The sequence below is a fragment of the Hippocampus guttulatus genome, chromosome 9 (assembly GCF_054856545.1).
Source record: "Hippocampus guttulatus isolate MCC_2025c chromosome 9, RoL_Hgut_1.0, whole genome shotgun sequence".
Lineage (NCBI taxonomy): Eukaryota > Metazoa > Chordata > Actinopteri > Syngnathiformes > Syngnathidae > Hippocampus > Hippocampus guttulatus.
The window spans coordinates 4,145,828-4,163,480 of NC_141269.1; the positions used below are offsets into that span (position 1 = coordinate 4,145,828).

A 17,653-nucleotide genomic window follows, 5' to 3' on the forward strand; every position below is an offset into this window, starting at 1 on the left:
CCCCACGGAGCCATAAACTGCGTTTTGTTGCATCATCTGTTCTGTCATGCAGAGAAAATAAAAAGTAAGTACTAATCTGGTTATAAGAACAAGTAGCAAGAAAAACTAATCTCTCTCACATGAGGGGAAATATTCAAAGTCAAAGTTGCTGTATGAAAAAGTGGGATCTAAAGAAAACGATTGCAAAATTGTTCATGGAAAAAGGATAGCGTCTGCTGTTGTCACGGTAACCTCACATGATTTACTGGTGGACCAGCCAGGTCATCCCTTTTGTCATGTTACAATTAGCATCAGTGCTAACATTACTTTTCCGACTTCGTAATGCCTACAACGGTTGTCGAGATCCCTTTCTTGTGCGAGCATTAGCATCGATGCTAACAGTTCTCTTCTGAGTCATTAAGAGTACAATGTGGCAAACTTAAACACATGGTCGAATACTGGTGGACCAGCCAGGACTCCTTTGGTCATTTTAGCATTAGCATTCGAGCTAACATCACTGTTCCTAGTTTCAGTAGTCTACTTATGACAGCTCCATATAACATCGGTGGAGTAGCACACTTTTGTCATACTAGCCTTAGCATCATACGCTAATGTTCCTTTTTGCTAACTCCACGTTGCCCAAACTTAGTCTGAAAAAAAAAATTCCAATACAATTTATTTAGCACTTGACAAGACCAAATGGGTTTGAAATGAACGCTACTCACCCGGGCCTTGTCTGATAAAAGCTAGTGATAATGACGCAATTAGTCTCATTGCTCATTTACTCACCCTTAACCCGAGGCCCCACCCGACGGCCAAAGTACAAGCACACACATACACATACACATACACACACAAACTTACACACTCTTGCACACTGACAAGGCACTGTTCAGTGTCTCCACCATGGCGAGGAAAGGGAGCATGGAGCTGGTCAAGGAGAGTGGCTCTTCCCGGGGTCTGAGCACCCTGGAGATATGGCTGATGATCCTCTTCTTGGTCATGACTGGTGTGAGCGTGGCCCTGGTTGTCCTCTACTTCGTCCACAACGAGGAAGACCCTGCGCCTCTTCAAGAGGGTGAGGATGAGCCATTGCTAATGAGAAAAAGCGGCATAGAAAATGGATGGATGCATCGGAAAGTGTAGATCTGACTTCAATGGGAATATTATCGATGTGTGGACATAAAATTACAAATAAATAAATTTTGAAAAATGTAAAATGTTTTTCAAAAAGTGAAAAAATAAATAAGAATACAGCTTTCAAAAATACAATTAATTGTAACAAAATGACCGATAAAATAACTGGCAAAATAAAATACCAATGGAAATGTGAAGGAGAGGCAAAAATTGAGCTTTAAAAAAAAAATCCAATTAGTAATAAAAACAATGAACCATTGAACCTATACAAGACAGAAAAAGACAGAAATTCTCCTTTGAAAATATACTTCTTGAACATAAAATACAAAAAGGTTGAATTTAAACTGGATTTTCTTTTTTTTAATTGGCCAAAGACAGAAATTGAACATCAAACACCAAATTACAGTAAACGGCACATACAAAATAGAAATACAGCAGTGGTTAAAAAAAAGAAAAACCTGACAATACTTAGGTTGTTTAAAATCTCTAGGCAGTGGTTGTAATAGCAACACGTGGCAAATTCAGCACACCGGGATCAATCTCCAGTGCCGAATGCAATAAATGCCTCATTAGTCATCCAAATAAAGCAGCTGGTTTTACGCGTCGAAATCCTCAGTGACAAAAATGTTTTCCAGCTGCGTATAGCCCCATGACGCCAAAATCCCACTGCTGCTTCGATAATAGCATGTCATGTAATCAATGCTGTTACCATAGCGACACCATTGACTTTTAACTAGAAGCAAAGACGCCATTTGTTGTCATTTCTTGAAGAGTTGTTCCCTTTGACAACAGAAAGATAAAGTGTTCCAGGTTTGAACCATCACGATCATGAAACTCAAAAATGATATGCCGTATAAAATATATAGGCGGCCCGGTGATCCAGCGCGTCAGCCTCACAGTGCAGAGGTGCAGGGTTCGATTCCACCTCGGGCCTTCCTGTGTGGAGTTTGCATGTTCTCAGCCTGCCTGCGTGGGTTTTCTCCGGGTACTCCGGTTTCCTCCCACATTCCAAAAACATGCATGGCAGGCTAAAAGAACACTCTAAATTGTCCCTAGGTGTGATTGTGAGCGTGGATGCTTGTTGGTCTATGTGTGCCCTGCGATTGGCTGGCAACCGGTTCAGCCTATTGCCCGAAGACACCTGGGATAGGCTCCGGCACATCCCGCGACCCTCGTGAGGATAAACGGATTAGAAAATGGATGGATGGAAAAATTGGCAACGTGTCTTTGGCAAAGTTCAGAACAACTGGCCCCTATGACTGCGTCATCTCCCCAGGGCCGGACTCGGGGTGCGGCGGTCCACAGGAGCTCACGGCAGCGTCGGGCACCTTCACCAGCCGCCACTACCCGAGTAGCTATGACAACGGGAGGAGCTGCTCCTGGCACATTACCGTGGACCCTGATAAGGTGACTCCACGCCCGCCGTAGCATCCAATCACAGCTAGAGAAATCACCTTTCCGAGCTCTCACGCCTTTGGAATATGCCACAGTTACATTTTCTCATCAGAGTGTCTGCATTTTTTTTTTTCGTTTCTTAGTTAATTTTTTTTGGTGATGGATAGTTTTCTCATCTGACTTCTGCGATGGTGAACATTTGTGGCCTTTTGTCATTTTTAGGTTAATTTGTGCGGCGCACTAAGGGTGACATAAAGGAGGAAAAAATGCATTACCTTGTGAAGTTTGCAAGATAACATAATGTTTTTTAAATTATTATTATTATTTAAAATTGTTATTATTATTATATTATTATTTGGAAGGAATGCTTTTTTTTAAATGCGCGTTTCTGTACTTCCGGGTCAGTTTGGCTTCTGCAGCCACTAAAATGCATAGCAGTTTTAGTGACGTCATTCAAAACTGCATTATCTCGCGATCTTTGCAAGAGAACGCAAAGTTGTATTTTTTTCTTCCATGTCACCTTAGGGGCCCCATTATTTTCTCATTTTACTGCTTTGATAATTAGAATGAACAGTCGTGAATGTGTTTTGTTTTTAATGTTTCATTTCATTGATGATTGACAGTTACTATGTTTCTTTGTGTTAGTTGTACGATAACGGACAGTTAGGACAGTTTCCTGTTTTTCAAGTTCATTTCTTTGAAGATCGCCATTTATGAAGTTATCTCTTTTTTAATCTTGTTTCTGCAGCCATGGCTGGTCAGGATTTTTTTTAAGCTTTACTTCCGTGATTATAAGCACTTGTGTTCGCGTTTTTCATTTAATTTCTTCAATGGGTTCTGTCACAACATTTTCACAGTCTTCATTTCCTATCGCCCCTCATTTGAACCTGGCGCTCAATAACTAAAATGCACTTGACTCGGCTGCTGTCGTCAGAAGTAGTCGCCCTCCTTGAAAAGCAGCTTTTCGTTTGAAGTGCTGGCACGGAGGCTCAGCACGTTGCCAGATCGCGAGTCGAGTTTGTTTACCGGTTGTCTAATGTGAAGCCAAGCAGTGGAGGACAGCTGGGATGGACGCAAAACAGACAGATGGCTGCCTCTGTGTCCTTCGTCATTCCTTTCCCACAAAAAAAATAAAAATAAATAAAAACTCAAGGGGGGGAAAGGCCGCAGAAAAAAACTTTCATGCACCAATGCCTGCTTGCTAAGCTTCACACTCTTGTAGCCTTAATGTTGTACTCTTGGCAACATCTCATTTGTCGCCCCACCCCCCTACCCTCCACTCAATAAAGATATGAATGAGATGATGAAACATTTGTTTTGGTCGCAGGTAATCTCACTGTGGTTTGAAGAGTTTGCCTTGGAGGACACCAACTTGTGCACCGCAGACTTCATCACGCTGCGAGATTCCCTGGGAGTTATCGGTCAGTCGGACACCGGAGAGGGTTTGAAACCGAAGACGGCCGCTGATGATTTTTGGTGGTGTTGGCAGGAAAATACTGCGGCTACAGCAAACCGATGCCTCTCGTGTCTCTGACCAACCGCCTGACCGTCTACTTCGACACCAACGACAGAAAAACAGACCAAGGATTTAAGGCTCGTTACGAGGCCGTGTCTCCGGAGCGCACATCGGGTAAGATGGCGCCACATTTGATTGACCTAGAAAATGGAGTGTCGCCGGCTGAAGGTGAAGGGAATGGGGTGAGAGGAATAGGAGAAGGGGATTGTGTGTGTGTACGCGTGTGCCCTTGGAAATGAAGCATCCTCTGTCATTGCCACCAGAAATAGCCGGAGCTGGTGGCGCTCTTCATGGTGACCGGGGGGATCTGCTGACCCCTGGCTTTCCTGAGCAAAACTACCCCAATGGCGCGCTGTACCAGGTAACGCAGAAGCAAAAGTGGCCTTGGGACTTTTTTTTTTTTTTAACTCAACTGTAGATGGTACAAGTATTTAATTCAAGGAAGTGTGGTTTCTAAAAGGATGGGGGGGAAGCTTTTTTTGTGTGTGTGTGTGTGTGTGTGTGTGTGTGTGTGTGTGCGCGTGTGAGATCCTGACATCAATACTCGTTCGATACTCCAAGTTGGAAAAACATTTTTGACCCAGGGCACCAGTTTCAAAGATTGACACAGAATTTGGTGGATGTTTCGATCAAATTTTAACACATCAGCAATTTTGGTTTGATTCAGACATTTTGGATGAATTATGAGTAATTAGTCATTTTTTAATTTTTTTTATTTATGCGAACGCTATCTAATGTGGACTAAGCATTCTCATTAAACTTTGCTCATGATTTGGTGGCTTCTCGATGGAAGAGGAAGCTCAAAACAAGTCGACTCCGCAAGGTCGTATGTTGATCAAACGCCTACTTGCCGATTTACAAAAACGCCCCCTGATCAGAAGCGATTGTCTGAGACAGATGGTTAAAGCTAAATTGTGAGTGTTTTTTTGGGGGGGGGGGGGGGGTTTGCCTGTGCCATCATTCAAACTTTGGTCATCGTTTCAATGATTTGCTACAAAAAAGGAAATGTACTAACTCGACTCCACAAAGTTGGAACGAACTTAATAACGTCATTACTTCAATTCATAGATGTTGTCACTCAAACATCGACGCAGGGATGGAGCGAAAAACGGTTGTGATTGATCGTGATGGGGACAGTGTCATTCATTTTGAAAAATGACAAGAGACATGAAATCATGCCTTCTCAAACTGAGCCGTACACTATCAAATCAAATCGGAATCCTGCCGAGTCGAACCCGAATCGTTCCACTTTAAAATAAATCGGCCTTAAATCGTATCACACCACATTCATCGCGACATGTACCGAATCGGTTTTTCGGTGGAGAGATGCTTGACACCACCACAATGAATCTGGGCCCATTTGGAGTCAAATTGCTCACCAAAAAAGCTGCAGCTTTGAAAATTATGAAAAAGATTATCTGCTAACATGTTCTCAACATCAATTAGCATTTTCTCTTATTTGATGTGCGGTCTCCCCACAATCTTGTGTGCATCTCATTTTTGCGTGTGTGTTTGCGCTCATTTAAAAAGTGGACAATCACCGTGCCCGCTGGCGAGCGGGTTCGACTGACATTCACCTCCTTCGACCTGGTACCGGAGGTGTGCGGAGATTTTGTGCAGGTCTACGATGGCGCTTTATCATTAGGTAAAGAGTGCGATAATAAAATACTTTGCTAATGAACTCTATTTCGAAAAGACGTCTTCACATTTACTTGTTCGTCGGAAGGTAAATTTTGCGGGGGAGCCTTGCCCAAGCCGGTGGAGTCCAGTACCAACACCATGATGGTGCGCTTCAAATCGGACAGCAGCAAGAGCTCCAGAGGTTTCAGTGCCACCTATACAAAGTCCAGCCTCCCACCTATTGTGATTCCCACCACCGTGAAGCCAACAACCACGTCCAAACCCACCACCCAGACACTCCCGCCTACAACCACATCTACCGGTAAACTTTGTTCAGTCCATTGATTCATTGGTCAGAGCAAAACTCGCAAAACAAGCCTTTGGTGAACTTCAGACATGAAGTGCCGCTCCTCCCGCACCAGGAGAGTAAAAGAAATCCTGGAGCAGTACCTGACATTAATATATTTAATAGAGTAATCAACATTTCTCACGAGTATGATTCAAATATCTTTTTTTTTTTTTTGTAGTCGTTAAGTAAATATTTATTCTGACCTGCCCCAGATGATGTCGTTGGACAGTTGCACAGTTGCTATCAGCAAAAATTGCCATGTAACAGTAGTAAGGCATCACTTTTTCTAAACCAAGCTCAACATAGTTCCTTAATCCACCGTATGAAAATTTGTGATGCGACTCTTGTGTTGCTTTTTTTTTTTCTAGGTGGTCCGGTTATTATCAGCGGGCGCAAGGGGGTCATCCAGTCCGAGGGCTTCCCCAATCCGTATCCCGCTCACCAGAATGTCTCCTGGAGGATAAGCGTACCCAAAGGGTTTCTGGTGAAGCTGCACATCGTTGAGTTAGCCATCACGGGAGAAACGGGCCAGTGCAAGGAAGACAAATTGGTCGTATCGGATGCTTACAGCACGTTAGGTGATGTCATGAATAAAGTCCAATTGATTCTTAGCATTTAGATTATTTAGCATTAGCATTTTTACACTGTAGGTACAATTTGGGACAATTTTGTAGTTTTGGCATAATCCTGCTGGCTAGCCAACAAAGACACTAAGGAACTAACTTGAAGGAACTGCCTGAAACTACTCCTGAAGCTAACTAGTAAACTAACTAGCAGCCTAGTGTACAGAGAATGAAGAAACTGACCATCAAACAAATGAATTGAGAAATGACTAATTAAGAAACTAACTAGCTAACTCATTAATAAGCTAACAAGCTCACAAAGGAGAGTAATCTTCCAAGGTCATGACGTTTTATTTTTTTCACACACTTAACTTTAATTTCTCACGCTAAGAAAAAGTACCACGTTTTGTCATAATTAAAACTGGGTCTGTTGGTTTTGGCGCGCTGATTGGACGTTTCTACCGTCAGCTACGAGGTTAGTTAAATTGCCAATTGATTAGTCGCTCTTAGTTTGAATGTTGTGTAGTGCTAGTTCAGTCATTCAATGCAAGTTTAGTGTAACATTGTCATTCGCTATTGTTTTTCAATGCATACACTGCAGTTGTACGAATGATGTTTGGCGTCAAGACAGGGACAAACCAACTGAGAAAAGCGGACATTTTGGACACAGTTGTATATGTCTGTAAAGTCACTATTTAATCGGCAGGTTTGCTTTAACAATATGCCAGAATTCTGTCAATAACGTTTAAAAACACATTTAAAAAATTTAAAGGGGAAGTCAATCCCCAATTTGTTTTTGTTTTTTGCTACAATTTGTTCCATGCAGCCCGACTATTCCAAACACTGAATTCTGATTAATATTGCATTTGTGGAATAGGAATTAAGTTGGAAAAATCCCCCTGTCTTTATCCATCTCAGGGGGTGGCCATTTTGCAGCTAATTAAATTAACTAATGAAAAAGAATTCTTCCAAAACAAACTAACGAACTGACGAAAATATTATTCTCCACAGTACCGACTTAGCTGCCCTCACTCTCCCTTGGGTAAAACGTGTCCTCTTACAGAATGTACTTTGAAATCTTGTCACAATGCTATCAGATTGTAGATACAGATTGAAGATATTTCCCTGAAGTGAGCCTCTTTAACTTTGAAATGAGGATTCCTGATGTAGTGGATATGATAATGGAATAGCATCACGGTCCACACACACACACACACACACACACACACACACACACACACACACACACACACACACACACACACAGAGTCCCATAACAATGATCTGAATGGTAAGCGGTGTCCTCTGAATGTCCGCCTAATGGTCTCCATGTCAATTTCCAGGCACGCACTGTGGCTACATCCGTCCTCCAGTTGTGGTGGCCGCCACCAACAATCTGTCTGTCTCCTTCTCAACTGACAGTCGCCTCAGTGACAGGGGCTTCTCTGCCAAGTGGGAGGCCGCGTACCCCGAGGATATAGCAGGTACGCACACGTACATTGAGCAGCGTCTCATCAAGCCTAGGTAGGACTTCTTGAGATCGGCCACTTCAGTTATGGTCCGGTGGTACATCCCGTGTAGGGGCTTGTCCTCCCATGATGGTCCCTCTTCCAGCGCCTCATCTTCTGTTCCCCATTGTCTGAGACATTTTCTGAGTACGTCATCCGTTGGAGCCTTCTCCTTGATGTATTCATGGGGCTTGGATGTTTCATCCTGGACAGTGGCTCTCACACTCACTAGTCCCCGGCCTCCTTCCTTTCGGCTTGCGTACAGTCTCAGGGTGCTGGATTTGGGATGGAACCCTCCGTGCATGGTTAGGAGCTTTCGGGTCTTAACGTCCGTGGTCTGAATCTCTTCCTTTGGCCACCTTATTATTCCTGCAGGGTATCTGATCACTGGCAGGGCATAGCTGTTTATTGCCCGGGTCTTATTCTTGCCATTGAGCTGGCTTCTTAGGACTTGCCTCACTCGCTGGAGGTATTTGGCCGTAGCCGCTTTCCTTGTTGCCAGTTCGAGGTTGCCATTGGCTTGTGGTATACCGAGGTACTTGTAGCTGTCCTCAATGTCTGCTATTGTTCCTTCAGGGAGTGAGACCCCTTCAGTGCGGACGACCTTTCCTCTCTTAGTCACCATCCGACTACATTTCTCAAGCCCGAATATATGGATATAAAGCGGAGATGGGCGAGATGCGATATATATATATATATATATGTACATATATATGTATGTATGCATATAATTATAAACAAATAATATAATCACATAAACATAATTGTTTTAAATAAAATGTTGTCAAATATTTATTATATATTTTACTACATATGAATAGAATAAAATAAAAAATAAAAATCTTTTAGCATCGTATTTTGTATGTACCGCGTTTGAGTATGTGACCTTGATTTTTTTTTCTTCAGAAATCCAGGGATGCGGCTTATCATCAAAGGAGGACATTGGAGTGATGAAGTCTCCTAACTGGCCAATGAACTACAAGGCCAACGCCGAGTGCATGTGGAGCATCGCGGTGCCACTTGGCAAGAAAATCACCTTGACCTTCACTCACTTTGACCTCGAGCCCAGAGACTTGCTGTCGTTCAAGTGCTTGGACAACGTTGTGGTGTACGACATTAATGGCTTGACCAACGTCTTGAATCAGAAGCATGGTGGGTACTTGCGACACGCAGCCACCATGTCACGAACAATTCAAATTACTCTCGGAATCCATCTTAGGACCATTTTGTGGCACCAAGATCCCTCGAACCATCCAGACCAAAGGAAATAGGCTGGTGGTGCGCTTCCATTCAGACTTGTTCGCAGAGGCCAAAGGCTTCAGAGCCTACTGGACTACAAATCCCAGCCTGCCTGCACCGACCGAGCCACCTGTTCCACCGAATCCTTGGGACGGCATCAACATAGGTGTAGTATTGCAATGAATGTTGGAACTGGAGGGGGGTTTGGCGTCGGAGAATGTGGGATTTTTTTATATGCGCAATGTATGCTGATCTACCTTGCATAACCGAATGAGCCAATATTGCACAACACACATAATAATTAACTATTACGAGCTGAGTCTCGGCTGAGACATAGGGCCCTGGTGGCCACGGTGGCAACAAGTCCGTCCCCTTGGGCTGGGAGCCTTTCCCCAATCCTGCTGCGAGAAGGCACGTGGCAAGAACAAATGCCAGATATGCGCTCACTTCCTAAAGCGCATGGGGTTGAGGAGGAACGGACCAGCAGGATGGTGAGCATGCAGCAGCAGGGAGCAGAGACAAGGTGCAAGGGTGCGCTGGAGAGGAAGGTGTCCTGGTCTGAGATCAGGCCGGCAGAACCCCGGCGCATTAAGTTCATGCTGTCTGCGACGTCCTACCCAGCCCAGCCAATCGCCATCTCCGGGGCATGAATGACTCTCCAGCCTGTGCTCTGTGCTTGGAAAGACTCGCTGGAGCAGGTCACCTGTGCTCCAACAAATGGACTAATATTGTGTTTCTGGTCCTCATGCAGACTGGCCCAGCACATGCGGCAAACCAGCCATCCCTCCCGCTATTATGTCTCGCATTGTGAACGGAGAACCAGCCAGGCCGCACTCGTGGCCCTGGCAGGTGTCTATGCAGGTGGGAGATTACCCCCTTAAACCCCCAACCCCTTTACCAGTATTTGTCTGTGACATATGGTGGTCTTTACTGTCAGGTATGGCCGTCCAGTCAACCGGAACCAACTTTCTTCCACACGTGTGGCGGCACTCTTATTCATAAGAACTGGGTACTCACGGCAGCTCACTGCTTCATCAAGTAAGTCTGTCAGTATTATTGAGGAATAGCTCTGATAATAAGTCACGTCAAGAATTATGCCTGCTGTACGGCAAGTCATACGTGACTCATCCATTCAGGGAAAAAAAATCATGCGAAAAGTCATCGGCCATCTTGTGGCATCTTACTGACAAAGAACTATTTTTAACACGAGTTGAGGAGTTTCATTTCAGCAAAAGTTGTGCTTGCCCTCATCTGGAGGCAAACCTTTTTTGGTGACATAAAAAGGCAGACATGTTTACATGAAAACACTACCGGTACATTTGAATGAAAAGGCGCACAGAGAACAATACGTCTTGTATTTGGAGTGGAAATACAAAACGAATTTTGTCAATTGATTTCACAGTTTTAACCAAGAGACATTAAAAAAAAAAAAAAAAGGGGGGGGGGGGGACAGAGCGGAAGGCCTGACTGGTCACCAGGTGGCGCCCCAATTTTCTTAGATGAAAGGGAAAACCAAAAAGAAGGAGGAAGGGGAAGAAAACAAGTCCCAAACTATGCTGTTATTAGTAGGGGGCGCAGTGTGAGGTTTGGAAAAAAAAAAGCCACATAAATAGAAGACATAATTACATCAACAACATTTTTCAATCACAATTTTCCCTCCCTTTCCATTTTAAATGGAATTTTTCCTCCCACCTCCCGTCCAGCTATGCGAACGAGCTACACCGATGGCAAATGTGCCTGGGCAAGCACAACTTGACCTTCACCGAGCCCAGCGAGCGCTGCTTGGGCGTGAGGGGCATCTACCGCCACGAGGGCTTCAGGTACCCCACCGTGCCAACCGTGGAGTTCGACATCGCCCTGGTCAGGCTGGACGGAGAAGCTGAAATTGGGGACGAGATCGCCTATGCCTGCCTCCCCAACCCTGAGGAGGTGCTACCCGAGGGAAAGAAATGCTACGCCACCGGCTGGGGGGATGAGACGGGTCCGTTGGCATCTGTTCTGACTCTTGCCCAGTAGATTTCCGTTCCGCACCCTCTTCGATAATGGTTGAGAAACTGCTGGATGGTTATTGGCAGATGAAGGTTTCCCTCCTTCTGTCGTCTTTAGGGGATTCCATGAATGCCAAAGTGGCAGAGGCTCTCAACCAGGTGGCCCTGCCGGTGGTCCCGTACGACACGTGCAAGCGAATGGACTACTGGTGGTTCCAAGTGAAGCCTTCCATGATCTGCTGCGGTTACACGTTGCCCGACGAGCTCAAGTCCGTCTGTCAGGTAGAAACAACGAACACGTGATGGATGGCTGAAGTGTCCCCCCGGTGACATTTCTTGGATTTTACCGACACAGGGAGACTCGGGCGGTCCTCTGGTGTGCCAGGATCATCCTGACAGTCCCTGGGAAGTGCACGGAATCACCAGCTTCGGTCCCATCGGGTGCATCATGAACAAGAAGCCCTCGGTGTTCACCCGTTCATCTGCCTACCTTCCATGGATCAGCAATGTTATACGCAGGGACATCTACGAGCAACACAGTAGGCTTACACACATTCTTCTTAACCCTGCAGGCTGTGTGCTGGACATTTGAGCCCACACCACTTCCTTTTTGTGCCATTTTGCTGTTTTGTTTTTATTTTTAATACATCAATGATTTGTTTGTACTGTTTACATCAAATTGTATCTTTTGCTTCTTTTGTTGCCACACTTGGCCAAATTGAACACCATGAAAAAGTGTCTTTAATTCCCTCTGATATCCTGCTTGAATTGAGCAAGGTGCCGTCTATAACTTTTGTTTCATTCCACTCTCACTTTAATTTTTTTTTTCCACTTGATTACAGCCAAACAAATCAAGACTTGTAGCTAGCAACAGCAACTAATCTCCTAAATAAAGCCATCAAGTAAAGTACAGCTACCTGGAAAATGTACTTGAGTACAGATAACTTCACTTCTGCTTGATTTTCACCATCCATCCTCCCCATGTAGCATCCGGCTGCGGCGGAGCAAAGGACTTGACAGGCACAGGCGGCACGTTGTCATCCATGGGCTTTCCGGGCAGCTACAGCAACAAGGCCCGATGCCAATGGAACATCTACGTGCCAGCTGGCAAACTGGTGCATCTTCACTTCAGCAACTTTTCTTTGGAGGAGAGTCCAATGTGCTTGAGCGACAAAGTCAGCATTTTGGACGGAACAGGAAGTCTGGGTATGGAAATGTGATTTAAAAAAAAATGTATTTACTATTTTGATGTGTTTTCACAAATGTTGTCCTTTTTTTTATGCTACAGTATTTGTTTAATGACGGCTTGTGCATGTCCCTTCCGTTTCTTCCCTGTCAGGCACCTACTGTAGTCACAAGCCACCCATGGACCTGGTGAGCGACGGGAACTCACTTCACATCAGGTTCTCGTCTAACGACAAAGTGGTGGACACCGGCTTTGCGGCCACCTGGAAGACGGTCGAGCCTTCGGAAGGTAAAACCTTTCCTTTGACTTAAACTGCAGATCAGCATCATAACATATGACGATTGGTGTACCAATAAATCAAACACGGTAAACCATCCATTCAGATTGTCTGAAGTGTGGTCAGAGTAACAATAGTGGTACGCAGGCTCCCTCTAGTGGTATGCAAAAGAATCACTGAATTTAATTTAGCCACCTTAAATTCTTTCATTAGTTTGTTACTCGAGTATATGTTTGTCAATTGCAGTTTGATTTAACTGTTAAATACAGTGCAAAACACTTGCATTCAATCTTGTAGAACTTTGTTTTTAGAACCATTTATCTTTTAACATGTTTTATTTAACCTGTGTCATCTACAATACATCTTAATAGAATCATTATTTCAGTACATGTCTTTTCTTATCACACACTGAATCGTCAAGTACAGTGTAAATGTCCAAACTGCGTCATGTTACAGTGGCTTGCAATGATAAATATAATTTTAGAATAAACCCTTTTGCATCATTTCTAATAATGAAGACTTAGGCCTACTACAGATCTTATTTTAATGTTGGTCATTATGCAGGGACTTGAGCTAGCGTAAGCAACTTTTGAGGTGGTACTTGTTGTACAAAGTAAATCGCTACAATAAAACATTTACTGGCGTACGTACATGTGGTAGTGATGTTTAAATGTCATTCGGATTATTCGAAGAGGCATTGGGGAAAATGCCCCCCCTGGACCAAAAAAAATTTTTTTTGAGAACCCGAGGTCTAAGGATGTCCTCTCAACTATGACTTGATTACGTTACAGCTCCTTGCGGGGGAACGTTCAGCAGTCCGCAGGGTGAACTCACCAGTCCTGACTGGCCAAAAGACTATCCCGCTCAGGCAGTGTGTACATGGAGGATCCGGGTCCCCGCCGCTAAAAGCATCCATGTGGTCTTCACGCACTTTGAGCTGCAGGCCGTCAACCTGCTGGGCAACTGTGTGGACTATGTGGAGGTCTTCAGTGGGGGGAATATGATGTCACAAGGTGGGTTACATGTTGATATACATAAGACAAACGCCACGACTACACTTTTATAGTCTTTGAGAAATCTCTTTGAAGGAACTGCCACATTTACAGTACTGAAAAGTACAATTTTAAAATGATTCCCAGTTGCAGATTACGGTCAAAGGTAACATAAAACTAGGAGATGTGTGTTTTCCACAGGTCGTTTCTGCGGCTTTGCTGCGCCGCCCAAACTGAACGTGCCGGGCGACACGGCGGTCATCCGCTTCTTGAGCAACAGCGCCAACCGGCAGCAGGGTTTCCGCGGCTATTGGACCACCGACGCCGGCGTCGTCCCGACTCTACCCCCGCCCACGCCCAACCCGTGGGACAACATCACCATCAGTGAGTGGGGAAATGTAACGTGCCTCATTTAAAATTGAGATTAAGTACCGGAAAGGGATACTTGAGTGAAACTACCCATGTCTTCACAGAAAGTAAATTTAGTAGGAGTTAAAGTTACCCGAGTAAAAGTTTGAAAATACTTAAAGTAATTTTATGATGTTAAATGAGTATTGGAAGTAAAAGGAAAAATATTTTAAAAATGTGAGTGATTTGAATTATTTTCTTTCTTTCTTTTGTTTTCATTTTCTTTTCATTCATTTAATTTACTTCGTTTTAGTTTAATATCTACATGTTGGCGAATGAGCAAAGTTAGCATTGCTGCCACATGCCTAAATGAGCTCATGCTAACCAAAAGTACATTCGTCCGCTCTATCCTTTGCAATTGAGTCATTACGTCAACGAGCAATTTCTTGGTGATTTTATTTTGTAGTGACGATCACCCAAGATGATTACGGGAAATGTGTGGTAGTACATGAATGTAGCGGAGTAAAAGCAAACATTGCATATTTAATACGTGGGATATCTCGCACCAGGCTGGCCAGAGGATTGCGGGAATCCGGCAGTGGCCCCCAATACGGGCGCGGCAAAGGTTGTAAATGGAGAAGAAGCAGTACCTCACTCCTGGCCTTGGCAAGTCTCCATGCAGGTAACAAGGTCCAGCTGAGGAATGCATAGAAGTGAAGCATTAAATCATGATGCGCAAACAGTTTAATTATTTTTGATTATATTTCATTATGTTATTACTCTGTTTTTATAAAGTATATTATTGTAGAGGGGCTATTTTCCTTCCAACTGAAAATGTGTCTGTGCGATATAAAGATGCATTATATTAAAAAAAAAATTTTTTTTGGGTGGGGGGGAAGACAAAATAATGCTTTGTCACCATCGTGCGGCATTTACATGCGATTATAAACTATTTTTGGGGCGTGTCATTTCTTCAGATTTTTGTTATTTGCAGCAGGCCTGGGTTTCTATCCCCAGGAAATTTGAGACAAGTACAATTAAAATACCTGCATGGACCTATATTGTTTCCTCCGCAGGCCTCGCCGATGTCTCCCATCCCTTACATGCACGGCTGTGGAGGTTCATTGATCCACGAGGAATGGATCCTAACAGCTGCCCACTGTTTCATGGCGTAAGATGGCTACAAAACAAGGATGACTTTTTTTTTTTGTCCTCGCAAAAGTACAGTGTCACTTTCAAATGTTCTTTCTCACCTTCCAGCCCCCTTAACCAAATCTCGTACTGGCGCATGTGCCTGGGGAAGCATCACATGAACTCCTCCAGGGACGTCCCGTCGGCGGAGGCGTGCTACAAGGTGGACGGCATCATCCGCCACGAGGACTTCGTCTACGAGGAGGACCCGAGTGACATCACCCATGACATCGCCCTGGTGCATCTGGCCACACCCGTCAACATAACACGGGAGATCAGCCCTGTTTGTCTCCCTCGGCCCGGGGTGGTGGTGGAGGCAGGGACCCGCTGCTTTGTTACTGGTTGGGGGGATGAGAAAGGTGATAGTTTCTTTTTCCATGTGAAAGGTACCGACACAGTTGATAAGGCAATTTTCCGCAATCGTTTCAGACATAGTTTCAACATGAGCAGACCCTCCTGCCCCCTAAATATTTTTAATTGCCAAGACAAATAGTTTTTGTAACACAAATTATGATTTCCAAAACGCTTCAATATAATTTCAAACTCCCAGCATCCTGTGAAAAAAAATGAGAGTACAGCTCATCAGACCGTGTAGGAACTCATGACGCGAACAGAAACACAACTCACAGCACAGCGGAACAATGCATGCAGCCCAACATGGAATTTTTACCTTCTTTATTGATTTGTAGGGAACATCTTCCCCAAAGTGTCTGAAAAACTCAACCAGGCTGCACTACCTGTGGTGGATTTCGAGACCTGCAGCAAGCCTGCCTACTGGTGGGACACGTTGCGGCCCACGATGATCTGCGCCGGGTACGAGTCCCCAGATGAGCTCAAGTCGGCATGCCAGGTGAGAGGACATGGCTGCTGGCATTTTTACGTCTCACTGTTTTGTACAAATGGCACAGATGGGAATGGGGGCATTAAGTGGACTTACTGATGGCTCACTGTGTGAAAGAGGCTCAGATGAGCTATTTAGTATACATTTTGGAACATTAATTGGTATATTTCTGGACTTGGGTGCTGTCCTCTCACAACTGGTGTTGGTGTAATGTCCTGTTTTGTTTGTGATCATTCATCCAAAATACCTCAGTGTGCGTGCTGAATCGCACACAAAGACCAAAATAGGGGTCTTTGTAATATTCTTGGCTTCAGCTCCATCCAAGCCTCTTTTCACCCCGCAGGGCGACTCTGGGGGCCCCTTTGCGTGCAGGGCCGGCGGCGGGGCCAACGCCACCTGGGAGGTGCACGGCGTGGTCAGTTTTGGACCGCAGGGATGCATCAGGGACAAGAAGCCGTCAGTGTTCACGCGCGTTTCTGCCTTTAGCCACTGGATCCATGACAACATCAGAAAGTTCATGTACGAACGGGACAACTAAGATACGGTGGTACCTTGACTTACAAGTTTAATTTGTTCCGTGAACAAGCATGCAGCTTCAATCAGCTGTATCAAAAATGAAAGAGAGCACTCTTCAGTCTTGTAGTGTATAAAAACATACATTAATAAAGTAATCCAACAAAATGTAAAGAATACATTTTTTTGGGCGTCATGATTTCATGCTTTAATTCAATGGACATTGTTCTGTGACCTTCACCACCAAGGGGCAGTATAATACAAGCATACAGTACATAAATGCAGTACAAAAAACACAAAATGCAAGTTCAAAACACAACCATAGAGCCATTTAAAAAATCTGGCTATATTATCAATATATGAATATTAATCATAATACAAATTAAATGGCATTTTTAACAGTGTATGTTCACTTTCTAAAGCCACTGTATTTATTTTGTGCCATTTTATTTTTAGTTTTTAGCCGAAAAAAATGACCATATATAGTAAGGCGTTTTTAGCCGAAAAAAACGACCATGTACAGTAAGGCGTTTTTAGACGAAAAAAACGACCATATATAGTAAGGCGTTTTCAGCGCAAAAAACGACCATGTATAGGAAGGCGTATTTAGACGAAAAAAACGACCATGTATAGTAAGGCGTTTTTAGCCGAAAAAAAGGACCATGTATAGTAAGCCGTTTTTAGCCGAAAAAAAGGACCATGAATAGTAAGGCGTTTTTAGCCGAAAAACCCCCGACCATGTATATATAGTAAGGCGTTTTTAGCCGAAAAAAACGACTATGTATAGTAAGGCGTTTTTAGCCGAAAAAATCGACCATGTATAGGAGGGCGTTTTAAGCCGAAAAAAACCCCGACCATGTATAGTAAGGCGTTTGTAGATGGCTACATCTGGCTCCTGATCGGGATGGTGACAGGAAGGAGAGCATGAGAAGAAAAGAGGACATGGAGAGCGCAACAATTTGATGGACAGAAAAATACTGTTCAAGAGTAAGCTGCATCCCAATTTGGACT

At 44.1% G+C, this 17,653-nt stretch overlaps 1 protein-coding gene across 1 annotated transcript; it reads left to right on the forward strand.

The window, feature by feature from the left end:
* Positions 1 to 861: 861 nt before the first annotated feature.
* On the forward strand, positions 862 to 16,800 carry LOC147199906 (ovochymase-2). The gene is made up of 25 exons (XM_086121055.1): positions 862 to 1,057; positions 2,393 to 2,523; positions 3,839 to 3,932; positions 4,001 to 4,141; positions 4,291 to 4,388; positions 5,558 to 5,672; positions 5,754 to 5,969; positions 6,365 to 6,574; positions 7,903 to 8,043; positions 8,974 to 9,219; positions 9,287 to 9,472; positions 10,058 to 10,167; positions 10,244 to 10,344; positions 11,010 to 11,287; positions 11,413 to 11,576; positions 11,650 to 11,833; positions 12,282 to 12,500; positions 12,634 to 12,768; positions 13,549 to 13,770; positions 13,951 to 14,133; positions 14,667 to 14,779; positions 15,174 to 15,268; positions 15,358 to 15,647; positions 15,978 to 16,138; positions 16,473 to 16,800. Exons 1-25 carry the CDS (start codon positions 886 to 888, stop codon positions 16,665 to 16,667), a joined length of 4,200 nt encoding a protein of 1,399 aa, XP_085977181.1. The 5' UTR covers positions 862 to 885; the 3' UTR covers positions 16,668 to 16,800.
* Positions 16,801 to 17,653: the final 853 nt, after the last annotated feature.